The sequence below is a fragment of the Rhinolophus sinicus genome, chromosome 5 (genome assembly GCF_057876585.1).
Source record: "Rhinolophus sinicus isolate RSI-liver-muscle chromosome 5, RSI-T2T, whole genome shotgun sequence".
In the NCBI taxonomy this organism is placed as follows: Eukaryota; Metazoa; Chordata; class Mammalia; order Chiroptera; family Rhinolophidae; genus Rhinolophus; species Rhinolophus sinicus.
The window spans coordinates 4700163-4717116 of record NC_142505.1 but is presented as its reverse complement, the minus strand read 5'-3'; the positions used below and the strand labels follow the sequence as shown (position 1 = coordinate 4717116).

General features: G+C 46.5%; 1 protein-coding gene across 1 annotated transcript; it reads right to left on the bottom strand.

Annotated features, from left to right (window-relative positions):
* Window positions 1-2337: 2337 nt before the first annotated feature.
* On the bottom strand, window positions 2338-8120 carry BHLHE40 (basic helix-loop-helix family member e40). Its single transcript, XM_019753258.3, has 5 exons — window positions 7616-8120; window positions 7383-7452; window positions 7012-7119; window positions 5962-6085; window positions 2338-4623 (listed from the first exon to the last, which is right to left on the bottom strand). Exons 1-5 carry the CDS (start codon window positions 7693-7695, stop codon window positions 3767-3769), a joined length of 1239 nt encoding a protein of 412 aa, XP_019608817.2. The 5' UTR covers window positions 7696-8120; the 3' UTR covers window positions 2338-3766.
* Between the last annotated feature and the right edge of the window lie 8834 nt (window positions 8121-16954).

The following is a 16954-nucleotide window of genomic DNA, read 5'->3' as shown; positions in this document are numbered from 1 at the left end:
GAAGAGTGCCTGGCAAGTAGTAAGTGCTACTAACGTGTTTTTATTAGTTGTGGTTGTATCAGTATTATTATTATTATTATTAACAACCTGACTCTGTGAAAGCCTTCACCTTGGATCTCATTAAGGAGAGCCACAATGCAACATATTCACCATCCCACGAATGGTTCAGTGACAGAAGCTGTGTGACCTTTGGAAAATTACCTCCCTCTCTGAGCCTGCTTTTATTTATCTACAAAATGTAAATTATAATAGTACTCATAATGGTACTTCTAGGTTGTTAGGCTTCATTAATGAGCGACGATCCGTGGGAAGCTTCTAGCTTCTCGTTAATTAGGCTCTTGTCCCAACGCCCTGCCGAAACCCAGCTCCCTACCCCACCCCTGCGGACGAGCGCTTGGATTCCCTCCTGCTGGGCGCGAGGGGTTGCTGCCCGGCGCCGCTGCCAGGACCTATTCCGGGGGCCGAGCGATCCCGCGGCCGTGCCAAGCTTCCCCGGGGATCAGGTTACTGCTGACGCGGTGCCAGGCACGTCTGCTTCCAGGAACCAGCAGCCGCATTTAGCCGCGGGCCGCACATGAAAGGGCTGCAGTCGGAAACGTGACGTTGTGTCAACAGGCGAGGCAGGTCAGCGCTGGGTGAGACCATCCCGGCAGGCCCGGTGGATCACGCCCTGTCTGAAGGCGGCCAGATCCCCAGCCTCGGCTCCCCTGCCTCCTGCCACCTCTCCTGGGCCTCAAACCAGTGCTTCACCCCCTCACACTCACACACCCCTTTTTAAACAAGATCCTCTTTGTCCCCAGTGGGCAACAGGCTGGGGTGCCAGCCCCTCCTCCCATCTCCCTCTGAGCCAGTTGGAACCTGCCGCAACAGGGCTGGAGGAAGGTCAAGGGCGAGCTAGAAGCAGCAAAGAGGCTCAGGGACAGCTGCCATTAGGGGTGTCTGATAGGCGCAGACGCAGGAGGGGCATTCTGGCTTGGCTCTGTGTGGAACCCTCAAAACTTTTTTTAGTGCAGCTTGCTCCAGCCACTTCCTTCTGTCCCCACAGCTACTCTTCGAGTGGTGGCTCTGGAGAGAGGGGCATGCAAAACGAGTTTGGCCTCGACTTCAACCCTGTGCTCCATCCCCAGGGTAAACTTGACTTGTTCAGGTTTTTACCCAAAAAAGTCGAGCCAGAAAAACCCAGCAATTCATGGAGAAATCCAGGAGCTTATCAGGCAGGAAACCTAGACTCCCAGGCCCCAAAGCGCTGGGAGAAAGAGGAACTTACAGAATTTGCCAGCTGCCTACTATTGGGCGTGTGAGGAGGCTCAGAATCCGGTACTTTACCTGGTCAAAAACAGGCGTGTCACCATAGGAGGTGGCAGACAACAGTTCGTCTCCTGACACTGTGCTGTCTGGGGACTACTGTCCCTTTTAGACCCTGCGCTGCATCTCGCACAAGCCAGGCAATGTTCACTCTTGCTCGCTGGCTCGTAGGAGACAGGGAAGGTGACATTTGAAGCCAACAGTCATGACAGGCAGGTGGTGCCTTTGCCTGGCTGATTGCTTCCCGAGGGCCTGGGGCCAGTTCCTGCATGGACTCCAGACAACAGAAGGTTCTGGAAGCCTGGGATGCTGCGGGGTCTGGAGCACAGTGAGCCAGGCACTATCCCTCAGGAAACATCAGGACACCTCTGGGAGAGAGATGGGGTCCGGCGGGGGAGGTAAAAATATTCAGCCAGGTCATTTCCCACGGAATTTTTTTTTTCATAAGAGCACTTGACCAAGGAACACCAATATTCATTCACGCACAAACACACCCAGTGAAAGGAAGTCCAGGAAGGATGTAGAAAATAATTATGGGATGTTGCCTTCAGCAGTAATAAGACAGGATATGGCAAATCCATTAGACCTTGCTCTACTCGAAAAAGTTTGACTGCCTTGGCAAAGAGCTGTTATGCTGGCATCATTATTATTGCATAATCCATTAAATCTTTTCTCAGTGTACCTACCCCTCCACCAAGCTCCCTAGACTCTAAGCCCCACAATTTTACACTTGGATTTTCTGCCAAGTTCCAAGGACCACGACAAAAGCAGATTCAGGGGAAAATGTCCTTTTTTGCTTAACTCTGGAATGAGGCATACAATGATTGTAAACCTCTGGCAAGGGTTAAAAAAAAACACTTAAATATTTACCTACTAAATTGACTAAGCTTATTGGGAGCATCCAAGGCACTGGAGAGGGGCTGAATGAAATGACACCAAGATTAACTAGTTGTTGCCCTCAGACAAGAGGGGAGGGCAGGAGACAGGCACATCTCATGATCGAGTTATTTTTAAAAAATGCAGGAGGCCATCTTTCTCTTCCACAGGAAAAGGATTATTTTATTAAGTACTTTAAAACAACTACTTAACATTGACTCATAGATAAAAATATTTACAATTTCACACCTTCAGGAAGGCTCCAAAATATAAACACTGTACCTCTCCCTAGAGAAAAAAAAATTATTCTTCTCTTCAAAAACAGGAATACATTCATTTTTCTCACTTTGTAGATCAGGTAATTATACAAATAAACATCTGAAACACTTTTCTTTGTAATATATTTATATAATATATAAGTTTTACAAATAAAGGCAACGACTTTATCCCAAAATAAAAACAGGAAAAGAAAGAGTTAGAACGCGATGGACGATCAGGCATAGTGCATTTTGAAAAGCTGGTGCAGGGCTAGCTGGACAAGTCAGAAAGCAAGTACTCTGGACCGAAAAAGAAAACTTCTCTGAAGAAGACAATCCTTCTCAGCAATAAGGACACTCCATATGCTGTCAGGCGAGGGGAATTAGCCTGCAGAAAGATCTTGTCAAAGGATTGGACATGGCCTTTAAGAAGCTAAGCTTGGTTAAGAGTTTTAGGGTAGAACTGAAAATCGAGTCTAGCTCTGCTTACTGAAAGTAGAATTCTGTTGCTCACCTTTTTGCACTTTGGGGTGCTCGGAACGTAGGCATCTGCCTCTCTCACACCCTCGTGTGGCTCCCTGGACAGCAAGGCTGTTTCTAGAAACAGGTGCCAGAGGCCCAGGGGACTTCTCCCTCATCCCCTGGCAGCTTGGCCTGTACCAGGGGGCCCTTTCAGTTCCTTAGTAAGCTAATCACTACAAGAGCCTGAGGAGGGAACTACATTCTCTTTATTCATCGAGGCAGGGTTGGGGGGGGGGGGCAGACCTGCGGAAATCTCCCCAAACCACTGCCGTGCTATGCCAGTGTCTGCTACCTCACCACTTTGCAGAAAGCTGTCTGGCTGCTCTCTCCCTCTACAGTGAGTCACAGCGACAATAAAAGGGAGAAGGGTGGGGTCAGAAGAGCTGGCTGGGAAGGGCTCTCTGGAAAGCCCTCTTTTGAAAGTACCTTTTTCTCAAAGCCACAGACCCAGCTCCCAAAGTGAAGGCTGACTCACAGACCAAGATTTTGAAGCTTTTGAAAATCCAGCTGATTTGTATCAGAGGGGGCTATTCTCTGGGTGGGGAAAAGCCCAGAGATCTGCTACAGTCTCCCTAAATCTCCTGATGGCAGGCAACCCTTCATGTCTTCCCTCGGCCAAAAGGAGCTTTAATGTCCTAAACCAACACACAATGCACACGCACACACACCCCAACTCTTCTCTCCATGCCTCAGACTATCTTGGCACACACACTGGAACAATCTCGCTGCACTCACAAACATTTTTTTTGGGGGGGTGGAGGGCAGGGAGGATGGGAAGCAAAGCAGCAGGATCTCCCCTAAAGAGTTTAGTCTTTGGTTTCTAGGTTTAAAGGGGGGATCTGCTTCAGAGCTTGGAGCAGGGCAGAGGAGTCGATGGCCGGATGGGACGGCAAGGGAGAAGGGAGTTTCTGGGGCATGAGCAAGGGGGCTGACATCTTGTCTGGGTTCATGAAGCTGGTGAGCGCTGCAGTGGAGGCATTGAGGCCCTGGTATAACACTGGGACGGAGGTGGGGTACCAGCACTTGTCCAGCATGGGCAGGTAGGCAGTTGCTGACGGTGGGATCAGATAGAAGGGTAGACAAAAGGGAGGCTGGTGAGGGTGTGGGCCCAGGAAAGGGGCGCTGACCAGGTCACTGCTAGGGAAATGGCCTTCGTCATCTGAGAGCTGCATTCTGCTCTTTTTTGTGGGGGGTTCTTCGGATTCTTGCTTAATACCACCGATCCTTTCTCCCACGGTGAACCTGCGTCCATGATCACTTTTGAAGTACGCTTGCTCGCTGCGCAAGTCGCCCTTCTCCGATTCTCCTCCATAGCCGCTGTCTGTGTCTGTGTCACTGCCGCTCTGCTCCCCACTTGAGTGAGCGAAAGTCCGCTGGATGACCGGCACACAGTTTTTCCCAGGGCCTTCGGAGCCTTTCACCAGGGAGCCGGGCTTCTCCTTGAAGTCCATTGCTTTGGGAGCTGGATCTGGCGGCTTCCTAGAGGTACCACCCTGCAGCAGCTCTGAGACCACCCGGTGGAGGTGGGAGACGAGCTGCGAAGACTTCAGGTCCCGAGTGTTCTCATGCTTGGCCAGGTACTGCAGCACCTCCCGGGCACACGTCTGGAAACCTGAGCAGAACATCTCTTGACCTGCTTCGATGTTTCTCCCCGACAGCTCACCTGGATCAACAGACACACAGGAAGACATTTCAGCAGGCCGTAAGGTTTACCTGGACACCTGTGCTCCCAAGACTGGGGGCTCCCCTCATTGTTAATGTATTTGCTCATTTGTGTGCCTGACTCCAAAAGTAATACGACCAGGGAAAATGTAGATCGCATGGAAAAGTACAAGGAATAAAATAAAAATCTTCCAGAATCCTACCACCCAGAGATAAAATGACTGTAATGTCTGCATAGCAGCCCAGCATAGAAATAGACCATAATTAACATTGACTTTTTTTCCTGTTGTTGAATTTGCAAGTTGTTCCTGAGTTTTCACTATAAGTGACACAGCAGTGAACATGCCAGTTTGTTTACAAACCAGAGTCAATTTATAGAACATCAATTTCATCAGCAATATGGACAGGGCAAGATGGACAGAGATAGTCATAAAATGAGAAAGAATGAGGGAACGATGTCACCTTAAGTAAACTTATTTTCAATGACTTCTACCCTTTGCAGTCATGCAGTCATCTTGAAATGGAGCTAATCACTTTCTAAGCCTTTTCCATGTATTCGATCCAGGACCCCCAAGACATTAGGTACCATCATCTTTCTATTTTCAGTGGGGGACCTGGCAGAGGCACATGTTAGATTTTTGTGATTTTTGTGATTCTCATCCCACTAGGCTTGGCGAGGAGGGCAGAGAAGAATGGAATGAGGGAGTGGGCAGGAGAATTTCCCCAGTCTGTACAGTATTATCTGGAAGTAGGGAGACGAGAAGGTTAGAAGGTGAGTGTGATTCTCTGGAAGAGAGTAGAAACGAATGATGAAACTTCAGTGGTTTCGTTAGATTGTGCAATTCACCAAGATGCCTAGTGGCTATTCAGGGAACCACATGAAATGCAGGAAAAACTCCTGCTGTCATCCTGCCAGGATCATACCACACACCGAGAGATAAGGAAGTACAGAAACAGGAAAAGACTGGGGCATACCTCTGATTTATTCTCCATTGAAAGAGGGCTAAGAGGACCAACTAAAACTCCCACGATGCAAATTATAGGTGCCTTGGCATTTTAAAAGGGAGGGGGGAAATCTCCCAGAACCCAGAAACTCTTAATCCAAAATGCCACAGTAATATTTTATCATCTGACTAATGTGTATTCATGCCAGGTGGCACACAGCAGCATTCCAAATAAGAAGTCTGACCTTTTAGGAACGATAAAATGGCATCTCCCCCAAACAAACGTGCACAAGCAATTCCTTGCAGCACTGTTTCTTATAGCAGATGTTGAGCCCACAGGCTCTGTTTGTGCGGCTAGAACTCCCCAGAGATGATAGCCAGACGCAGGCACTCACCAGCTTGTAAACCGCTCTGCAGGGCCAAGAGTTTCTGCTGCTGCTGATCAATTAGGTTTGTTAGTGCTTTCACATGCTTCAAGGTGAGTTCAAGAACCACCGCTTTCTCCAAGTGACCCAAAGTCTGGAATCAAAAGAGCCTCCGTCAGCAGTGAGCTCAGACAAGTCCCACCTCTCAGACACTTATTAGCAATGAGAAATGTCTCTAAAGAAAAAAAAACAAAACTAGCCTTTCCTGGCTAGCTAAATTTAATTTAAAATTTATAGATTATATCGGATTAAAGAATAAAAAACCGAGTGCCACCTATCTTTGGAGGCATTTTAGAAGCAGCGGCTACCTCAGGAAAAAAGCTTTGAAAGATAAATTTCTCCAGCAGTGGCTGCTGACCTTAACTCGGGAATCAAGCGAACATTTCTCTGCAGTGGTGTCAGCCGAGGAGCGACTTCTACTGTGTCTTACAGCCAAGAGGTTTTCCCTCGTTTCTTTCCTGACACCCGTTCATAACTCCCAACTCATCCAGTCTTTTTCTTTCTCCTCAAATACTACTTTTTTTTCCTTTCCCCAACCAAAGTCTGCCAAGTTAGTAAGCTGTAGGCTACTGCCAAGAAAGGACAGGACGTAAAAATCACACACCAAAACAAGTCCTATTATTAAAAAAAAAAAAAAAAAAAAAAAAAAAAAAAAAAAAAGGGAGAAAAGGGGATAAATAAAATCTGTGTGTTGCTTGGTTTGCTCGAGTCAGGAAAACTCGAGAACCCTGAAAATCACCACACGGGAAAATCTAAAACTCTGGAAAAAGGCCAGCTGGTGTTGGAGGCAACTTGGAGAAGTCCAAGCGGTTCTCACCTCCTCTGCGTGAGGCTGCCAGAAAAGCCCAGGGCTGGGGAAGGGTACCCCCAAATAGAGCCGCCCGGGCTCCGATCCAGCTCTCTACTCGGCAGTTCCCTGAGGGGCCTGCAGTTCCCGGCTGGGCCTGCAGGCGGCGAGTGACCCCCGCCCGCCCTCTGGGCAGAGGAGCCAGCCTGGAGAGCCGCCAGCTTCTCACTTACTGTAAGTTTGAGATGTTCGGGTAGGAGATCCTTCAGCTGGGCGATGCACTCGTTAATCCGGTCACGTCTCTTTTTCTCGATGAGCCGGTGCGGCAGTTTGTAGGTCTCCTGCAAGGCGCACGGGCAGGCGGTGGGCACCAAAGGAAGGGGGTGAGAAGCCCCTCAACTCCCCACCCCGCTGCACGAGAAGAGTTGGGGCAGCGTAGCAGAGTCACACCCAGAACCGCCTCTTGCCCCCTTTTCTCCAAGCCACTCGGTAGAAGCGCCGAGCCCGCACCACGCATACCCCTCCAGCCTCAGAGTGAGAAAACTTTTCTTGGAAACTCTGCGCATGCTAGGGGCTGGGGTCCCCGGGGGCGCGGGGCTCTTACCTTGCTGTCCTCGCTCCGCTTTATTCCTCGCCTCGACTTGTACACTTGGTACATGTGGGCGAAATCCATCCTGCAGGGAGAGGGGCCAGGAAGGGTTGTGAGTTTGTGTGAGCCCGGGCTGCAGAGCCTGGCGGGCAGGAACCCCCGGATGCGCCCAGAGCTGCTCCAAGTCGAGAGCGGAGCAGAACGCAGGGCTGGAGTTGAGGCTTGAGAGGCCAGGGGTGCCCACTTACCCTGGTAGGTCTCCAGGTTCCAGTCCTGGCGCCTTGGGCAGGCAGGCGGGGGGCGGCTGCGCGCTGGGGATCCGCTCCATGGCACCGCGAACCGGGGCCACAACGCGCTCCTGTCTGCAGGAGAGCGTCGGGTGAGGACTGTCCTGGTGGGGGCCTCGGAGCTCTCTCCGCAAGGCTGCCTCTGAATCTGAGCTCCCTGAAATCCGCTGGCTGCCGGGAGCTGCGGCTTGGAAATGCTGCTGCTTCAGTTGGGGGCGTGCATGGTGTCCCCGCGGCCTCTGGCTCCGACTCTGCGCACAGCCTGGCGGTGTGTGCTCCCTGTGCCGTCTGCGCCGTGAGAGCCAAGTGAATGAGAAGTGGGGCGGGCGGGGAGGCGGGAGGGAAGCGCGGGGGGGGGGGGCAGTGAAGGCGGGGAGCCGTGGAGTAATGGAGAGGCTGCGGGCTGGGTTAAATGGGAGCGAGTGGGTGGGTTGGAGCTACGTGTTCTACCCTGTGACTCCAGGCACGTCTGGCCGCTGCCGGGGAGGGAAGGAGCGACCTGCCCGCCCTCCCCCGGCTTCATCACATGAGTCTCACGTGTTGGACAGCGCTCCCGCGGCGGAGAGGGGCCCCCACCCCCAGTCCCGGCCCCCAGGTGTCTGCGGTGCGGCTGCCTTTCCCCGAAGAGGGGGTGGCGGCGCGGCCTGGGTCCTGCCCAGCCGGGTGGGGGGCGCGGAAGCTGGAAGGGGAGCCGGGGGGGAGGTGTGTGGTAACGTGGGCGAACCTGCCCCAGGGAAATGAAGTAAGTTCCCGTCTCCTGGGAGGGGACGGGGGAGGACGGATCCGCCCGCGTCTGACTCAAGCTGGGAGAGGAATATCCCCTCGCGCTCCAGCCCAGCCCTCTTCCTCCTCCCCCGCCTGGCCGCTCGCAGGAACCCGCGCGCTGAAGAGGGAGTCGCCCGGCCCCATGCCTTCCCCAGAGGCTGGGGTTTCTTTCCGTCTCAGCTTCCCTGCCCCCACCCCGCTGCCCCGCGTCCAGGAATTGCCCGCCGTGGGGAGGGGCCGAGGGGCGGGGCGGATGTCACCCCATGGGAAGCCGGCTGGTGGCCAAGCGCAGGGGCAGCCGAGGCCGCCGGCGTGCACGCCTCGCGCACCTGACCGCGGAGTGTGTGCGCCGCGGTCCCTGGCTCCCACGAGCTCCGCTGGCGGGCGTAGCCTGCAGGCCGCGGGCTCCCACGTGCGCACCCCCCGGTTGCCCCCCACCCACTTCACTAGTCAAGCACAAAAAGACACCCGGCGCGGCTCCCTTCTTTTCCTCCCTCGTCTGCCCCCTCGGGAGCAAGGCTCCCGGGCCGCCTCCCCTCCGGCTGCACAGTTACACAACCGCGCCGGTGACGCCTGCCCTGCGGCGGCCGGAGCGGGACGCTTCACGTGGCTAGGGCTCGGGCCGCAACGTCGCGGGCTGCACGGCCCTGTGCGCGGCTGGGAGACCGAGCCCCGGGACGCTGTGTGCCCGCGGGGTCGGCCAAGTCTTGTGCCTGCCAGGAACTTGGCGGCGCTGTGTGCGGTCTGCGCGCAGAACCGGAGGGGGGAGAGGAGAGGAGACTGCCTGTCACCGTGAAGCGTAGCATTTACACGCGTCGTTGAGCGAGCCCCCCACTCTGTACCCGGCGTTGTACCCGTTGTACAGAAACTGGGGGCATCAAACAGATTCTGCCCCTGGATTTACAGGGAATTTACAGGAACCTCTGGGAAGAGCACAGATTGGGCAACGAGGGGAAGGCAGCCTGGGAAAATTATATCGGGGCCACTGGCTGGTAGAGAAAATGATTTCTCCCCCCTCCCCGTTTTTTCTTGCGGCGTTGTGGTTTTGTTTTATAATTTTATTTCGTACGAACTGAGATGCCTGGGTAGAGGAGGAGGGCAGAAGCCCGGGGTCGAAACGCCCCTTCCACGCGCCCCAGGTCTCCGCCATCCTCCGTAGGCCGCTCGCTGAGGCCCCCACCTCGTCTCCTCCCCCGGAAAAGTCCGGTCTCTGTGACCTTCTCGCTCGACCTGGAGCAGGGAGAACCGCTCAAAGGCCAAGGCAGCGGCGCGAGTCCCGCTGATGCAGTCGGAGGAGGGAGCCAGTGGAAATTCATGACTAAAATAAGGCCCGGCGGGGATTTCACTGACCTCTGCGCTGCCCTGCCCCGCCGCCCGCCGGGGACTTGAGAGATGACTGTCAGCCTTTCCCCCGCCCGGGTCAGTCACCCCGCCGCCGAGTGACCTGGCTGTGGGAAAGACTGAAAAGGGGGGTCACTGCTGGGCTGGGTCCAGATGCGCCTCGGGTGCGCCGGGGTTGGGGGTGGGGATGGAGGGGGGAAGATGTCGGTCTTAATTGGCAATGACCTTGACAACCCAGAGAACTGGGCTTCACACGTTGACCAAACTGGGAGTGGATTTCCTTCAGGCCGCTTTGGAGAGCTCCCACTTCCTGTTTATGTTTCATGAGCGTCAGGCTCATTAACAAGTGTGAGAAATGCCTGCTTTTCTAACTGCTGACTGGCATGACCTCACTTGGGGGCTCAGAGATCCCTCCCTCCCTCTCGGAATGTACTTCTGCTGGCTTTTGTTATCAGCTATCTATCTCTCTGGAGGGAATGACTGCACCGCCACTTCCTGCCAGGAGGTGGGCAGCAGAACCACAGGCCAAGGAGGCGACTGGAGTCTGTCCTGCGTTTGTGCTTTCGATCTAGGGTGACCTGCTCTGTTGTGCGACCTTAATAAGGATGAAGAGTTGTCATGACTGCGTCAGAACCACAATTCCACCAGGAAATAAGCACAGTGGGGAGGAAGGAACACATGTCCCCTCAGCTGTCCCCTGCTTCCCCTGCGACCCCCCCATGCCAGCAGTGAACCCAGAATTCTCTGCTTCCGTGGTTCAGGGCTCGTGACAATATTCTTAGAATTCGTTGAAGTTATCAATATTTCTTGCCCTTACTTGATCTACAATTGAAATAACAAAATATATGCATTTCCTACTTTTTATTTGTTTCAGATGTACTCTCGAGCTTCAAGAATTATCCTCACTCTACCAAAGTTCTACCATACCCAGATTTTATTATTTTTTAATCTGTTTTCTTCTATCAATAGCTTATGATTATTTTTTTTTACTTTTATTTTTTAAGTGTTTTTCCAGGACCCATGAGCTCCAAGTCTAGTAGTTGTTTCAATCTAGTTGTGGAGAGCGCAGCTCATAGTGGCCCATGTGGGGATCCAACCGGCAACCTTGTTGTTAAGAGCACAGCGCTCTAACCAGCCTGAGCTATCTGGTCTTCCTATGATTATTTTTTATCAAACAAAACAATTCCTTCCCAGCATGCATCTTTCCATCCTGAAGAATCTCAGTATTTCAGTTTGTCATCCTTTATAGATATTTGTTTAGTGCTTATTGTGTGCTAGTTTTTAGACTGTATATAAAAACTTTGTAGATGTTAATTCATTTACTCCTCACTACCACCTTATAAAGCTCATTTTTACATCTATAGCACACACACTGATTGACAACCACTGTGTGCCAGGTACTGAACTAAGTCCTAGGAATATAGAATGTGTTCCCTTGGGCAAATTGAGGCTTGGGGCCGATAAATAACCTGCCCCAGGTTATACAGCCTGGAATTAGAATTGGAATTGACCCCATGTTTGTTGGGCTTCAAAGCTTGTGCTTTTAATCACTACACTCAAGGCTGCCTGGTAGAGTTGTTTGGGTTGTGCACTGCTCAACTCCAGGGGGAGCCGTTCACATTGCAGAGCACCCTCTAGAGTTGTGCAATGTAGCACTGACCAGCTGCACTGGGTAATCCTGACATTTTATAGCCCTCTCTCTGTTTTGTCTCTTCCAAGTGTAGAGAGAACATAATTTTGTACAAGGCAAGGACTGATTTTTTTTCTTTCCTTGTGGGGCTTAGCATTTTGGTTGGCTATGCTGTGTGTTGGGCAGTCTACACCGTTACTCTTACAGCCCCCTGAGTGTACCCACACTTCTCTTGCTCAGATATCATTTTTTGCCTATTTATGGAACCTCAGAAAATTTTTTTAACCCCTTAATTTCCTAAAGATTTTGTTAATGGACTCAGAGAATGTAGCTCATTCGGTATACCTGATCTAACATTGCTAGGATAATCCTTGTTATGATTTCATCCCTTTTTAGAATTTGCTGAAATGGCTTATACTGGTTAAATTAGCAAATGCCAAGGAAGATTTATTGATTATAAAACAGGGTTATTTAGAGGATTTTAAAGCATTGCAAAATATTTTGGATTTTAAGCTATTGCTAGTAGTAATGTGGTGAACTTCTTTTAAAAAAAATTTTTTTTATAAATAACACTGTGTATCCTAATGCATTTATCCCAGCTGTTAGAATTCATGGGGATGCTTTCTATGTATAGTTCTAAAATATTTTATTTTGACATAGCTTTAGAAAATTTGATTTCAAAGTCAAGATTAGTTTCTTTAAAATCTTATCTATAGAATAGTTGAATTGGGAAAATCATTTCCCTTTAAAATATGTCTCCAGAAAAGATACATGAATAAACATAATTTAATATTGTTAAATATATTATAAAACCCTCTGAAACACAAATATAACTTTTACATTCATTGGCTGAATATCCACATATCCATCCCTAGTAAAATGAGAATCTCAAATGTTTTTTTTTATCACAGCTCACAGTAAGAACTACATGTTACTTCATCACACACACACACACACACACACACACACACACACACACACTCACACACACTAAGTTCATTTAAGCTTAGGGCAGACAAGGTTTGGTTGGGCCATAGCAATGAGCAACCACTACCCCCTCTTTCATACTCCTGAGTAACCAGTGATCGCTTAAAAATAAAAAGTTAAGTCACTTAGGAAGAAGAGAGTCTAATGTATTCCAGACAAAAATTTCACTAAACAATACTTTTTCCCCTTGCTATATGCATTTTGATGTTTTCTAGTCTAGTTGAATGAATTTTATTAAAAAAAAAAAATTCTAGTCTTGACTTACAAATTGACTTCATACCCACCAATAAATCCTGACCTGCAATTTGAAAACATGCTGTAAACTAGAGAGAGTGTTGTAATTTTGGCTTGTCCCCACCAGAAGGAAATCATAGTGTCTGCACACTTGAAGACCTTCCACATCTCTCATAAAAAGACTGCTGGTCCTGGTTGAATTCAGTAGTATAGATGTCCCCATTCAGGAGACAATGCTCAGCTGTAGGGGTGAGATATTCAGAGTTTTGTCAATACGTCTGATGTTATATGTTGGTGATGTATCTCCTTCATCCAGTTGAAGAACTTTTCTATTACTGATTTGCTGAAAGAGTTCAGCATGAAAGGGAGTTGAATTTGTCAAATGCTTTTTCTGCATCCAATGAGACAATCATGTTTTTTCTCTTTCATTCTAGTAATATTATGAATTACAATTTTTGGCGTGCTAAACCAGCCTTGAATTCCTGAGATAAGCCAATCTTGATCATAATATATTGTCTACTAGATATGATTAGCTAATATTTGTTGAGGATTTTCGTGTCTGTAATTGTGAAGGGTATATACATCTGTAGTTTTCCTTATAACCTTTGTCAGGCTTTAGTTATCAGAGTAATGCTGTTAAAACAACTTGAGAAATATTCCTTCTCTTTTCTAGAAGACTTTATGTAGGATTGGTGCTATTTCTTTCTTAAATAGTGGGAGAAGCTAGCTGAACCTGGAGGGTTTTTTTTTTGTTTTTGTTTTTTTTGTTTTTTTTTTGAGGGAAGGTTTTTACCATGAATACATTTTCTTTAATAGATATCAGGCTATTTAAAATTTTAATTTCTTTTGTCAGTTTTGGTAATTTGTTTTTCAAGAAACTTGTCTGTTTCAATTTGTCAGTATATTGGTGTAAAATTTTACCCTTTTAATGTCTATGTAATCTATAGTGATAACCCTTTTTTCACTCTTTAAAATTTTTTGTGTGAATTTATGTTCTCTTTCATTTTTTTCTTGATCACGTGATAAGGGGCTTATCATTTTATTATTCTTTCCAAAGATCCACATTTTGATTTTGTTGATTTTTTCTATCATTTGTTCACCTTATATTTCATAAATGTTCTCTCTTCCTTCTAGTTATTTTGGATTTAATTTGCTTGTTTTTTCTAGTTTCTTGTGATGCAAGGTAATGTTGATTTTTAAACCTTTCTTTTATTATAAATATTTTAAGTAAAAATTTTCCTCAAAGAACTTCTTTCACAGCATTCCACAATATTTGGTTTTTATAGTTTTCTTAGTATCATTCAGGTCAAAGTATGTTCTAATAGTCTTTGTGATTTTTCTTTGATTCAAGGATTTTTTAGAAGAGTGTTTAATTTCCAAATATTTGTGAATTTTTCCAAAACTATTTTCTTTTTCTTTTGAAAAAATTGTTAGAGTCACAGGAAGTTACAAAAATAATATAGAGAAGTTCTGTGTAACCTTCAGCCATTTTCCCCAGTGGTAACATCTTACATGACTATAGCAATATTAAAACAAGGAAATTGATGTTGATACAATCACAGACAGTTTTTAGATTTCACCAGTTTAACATGCACTCATTTATGTGTGTTTGTGTATAATTCTATGCAATTTTATGACGTGTAGATTAATGTAACCACACCGCAATCAAGATGCAAAACTGTCCTATCACTACAAAGTCCCCTGTTGCCACCCCTGCATAGTCATACCCATTCCCTCCCCCTGATGCCTTTCAACCACTTACCAGTTCTCCATCTCTTAATATCATTTTAAGGATATTATATAAGTGGAGACTTAACAGTATGTAACCTTTGAGGCTGCCTTTTTTCCCCTACTTAGCACAATCTCTTGAGATCCATCCACGTGGTTATGTGTATCAATGGTAAGTTTCTTTATTATTGATAAATGTATCCCATGATATTGAGGTGCTACAGTTTGTTTAGCCTTTCACACACTGAAGATTATTTGAGTGGTTCCAATTTTTTTGCTATTAGAAATAAACCTACTATGAACATATGTGTACATGTTTTTGTGTGGATTTAAGTGTTCTTGTGTGGGATAAATGTCCAGGAGTATAATTTTTGGGCACTATAGTAATGGATATTTAGTTTTCTTTAAGAAATGGACAAATTATTTGCCAGAGCAGCTGTGTCATTTTACATTCTCAATTGCAATTTGTGAGAGATCTAGTTTCTCTGCATCCTTACCAGCATTTGGTATTGTCAGTATTTTTTATTTTAGCTGTCCAAATAGGTGCGCATAGATATATTTTTATTATCGATTCCCAATTTAGTACAATTGGTTCACTCTATGCAGTTTTAATCATTTGACGTTTATTAGGACATCTTCCATTGCTCAGAATACAGTCTATCTTGATGAATATTCCCTGTGGGTCTGAAAAGAATGTATATTCTGCAGTTGTTGGGTGCAATATTTTATCAAATCAATTGGGTCAAGTTGGTTGACAGAACTATTCAAGTACATATCTCTACTGATTTTTTGGGTCTATTTGTCCTATTCTTATTGCTACAGGAATCTTTAAATCTCCCCAACTATGAGATTTTGTCCATTTCCATCCATTTTTGCTTTATGTATTGTGGAGCTCTACTCTTAGTTTCATATACAGTTAGGATTGATAATATTCTTATTCTGAAGTCGACTTTGTCTTGTATTAATATAAGCACACCTGCTTTTTTATATTTAGTGACTGCATATTACATTTTTTCCTACTCTGGGATCTCAACTTGTATCTTTATAAAAAGCATATTGTTGGACCTTGCTTTTATATCAATCTGACAATCTCTGCCTTTTTATTGGAGTGTTTAATATATTTACAGTTGAGGCAATTATTAACCTGGTTGGGCTTAGAGCTCCCATCTTGGTACTTATTTTCTACTTATCCCATTTATTCTTTGTTTCTGCTCCTACTTTCTTGCCTTCTGTTGTGTGTGTTGCAATTTGTCAGCATTTCATTTTATGTCCTGGTTTTAGCTCTACCTCTTTGTGGTTTATTCTGGTGGCTGTTCTAGGGCAGTGGTTCTTAAACTTAGCATGCATTAGAAACAGCTGGCGGTTTCATTAAAACAGATTTCTGGGCCATCCCTCCAGAATTTCTAACCCTGTAGGTTTGTGACAGAGCTAAAAATCTGAATATTAGATGCTGCTGCTGATGATGTCTGGGGACCATAGTTTGGGAATCTCTGTTCTAGAGAGTATGCTTTGTGTCTTTAAGTTATCCCAGTCTACCTTCATATAGTATGCTAAAAATGCTATTATACAACTTCACAGATGTGTCAGAACCTCGCAACCATACAGTTCTATTTATTCCCCCTTCAATCTTTCTGCTCTTAGCTTGCATTTTATTTCTATATGTACTACAACATGGGTGGGGGGTGGGTGGGTTTGCTTTAAACTGTGAATAGTCTTTTAAAATGTTATACACACAGAGACATAGATGTAGATCTACCCCTTTGAATAATCTTTAACACTGACCCATCGAGTGTCTTTTCTGCTGCTCTTCACGTCTTCCTGCAGTTCTGAGTCCCCTTTTGATGTCCTTTCTGTTCAGTCTGGAAAAACTGCTGTTAGCTTTTCTTGTAGTGTTGGTTTGCTGGACATGAATTACCCCAACTTTTGTCTATCTGAAAATAACCATCTCACCTTTATTTTTGAAGTATATTTTCAGTGGGGATGAAATTCTAGTTGGATAGTGTTTTTCTTTTGGGACTTTAAAGATGTTCTATTGTCTTCTGGCCTCCACTGATTGTAATGAGAAGTCATCTGTTATTTGTATCATTCATCCTTTACATGTATGCCTTTTTTCCCCTCTGATTGCTTTTCAGATTTACCACTTCCCACTGCTTTTCAGCAGTTTGGCTATGATTTGTTTAAGTGTGGTCGTCTCTGCATTTATTATACTGGGTGTGCTGTTTCTTGGTTCTGTGAGTTGGTATTTTTCATCAGTTCCGGTAAACCTTTGCTAAGAAAGCTTCAACTGTTTCTCCTGCCATGTTGTCCCTCCTCTCTTATTTCTGGCACACAATTTACATGTATGTTGGGTTGTTTGAAAGTAGCCCAAACCCTGTCAGATGCTCAGTTTCCTCTGCTGTTGAGTCATATACTGAATTTGTTTTTTGATATTGTGTTTTTTCATTTCTAGCGTTTCCATATGGTTCTTTTTTCTGGTTTCAACTACTTTGTTGAAATTCCCCATCTCTTCATGCATATTGCCTTGCTTTCTCTGAGATCTTTTAACATTCTTATATCATAGGTATTTTGTATTTTAATGTCCCCTTTTGATAATTGCAACTTCTAACCTATCTCTG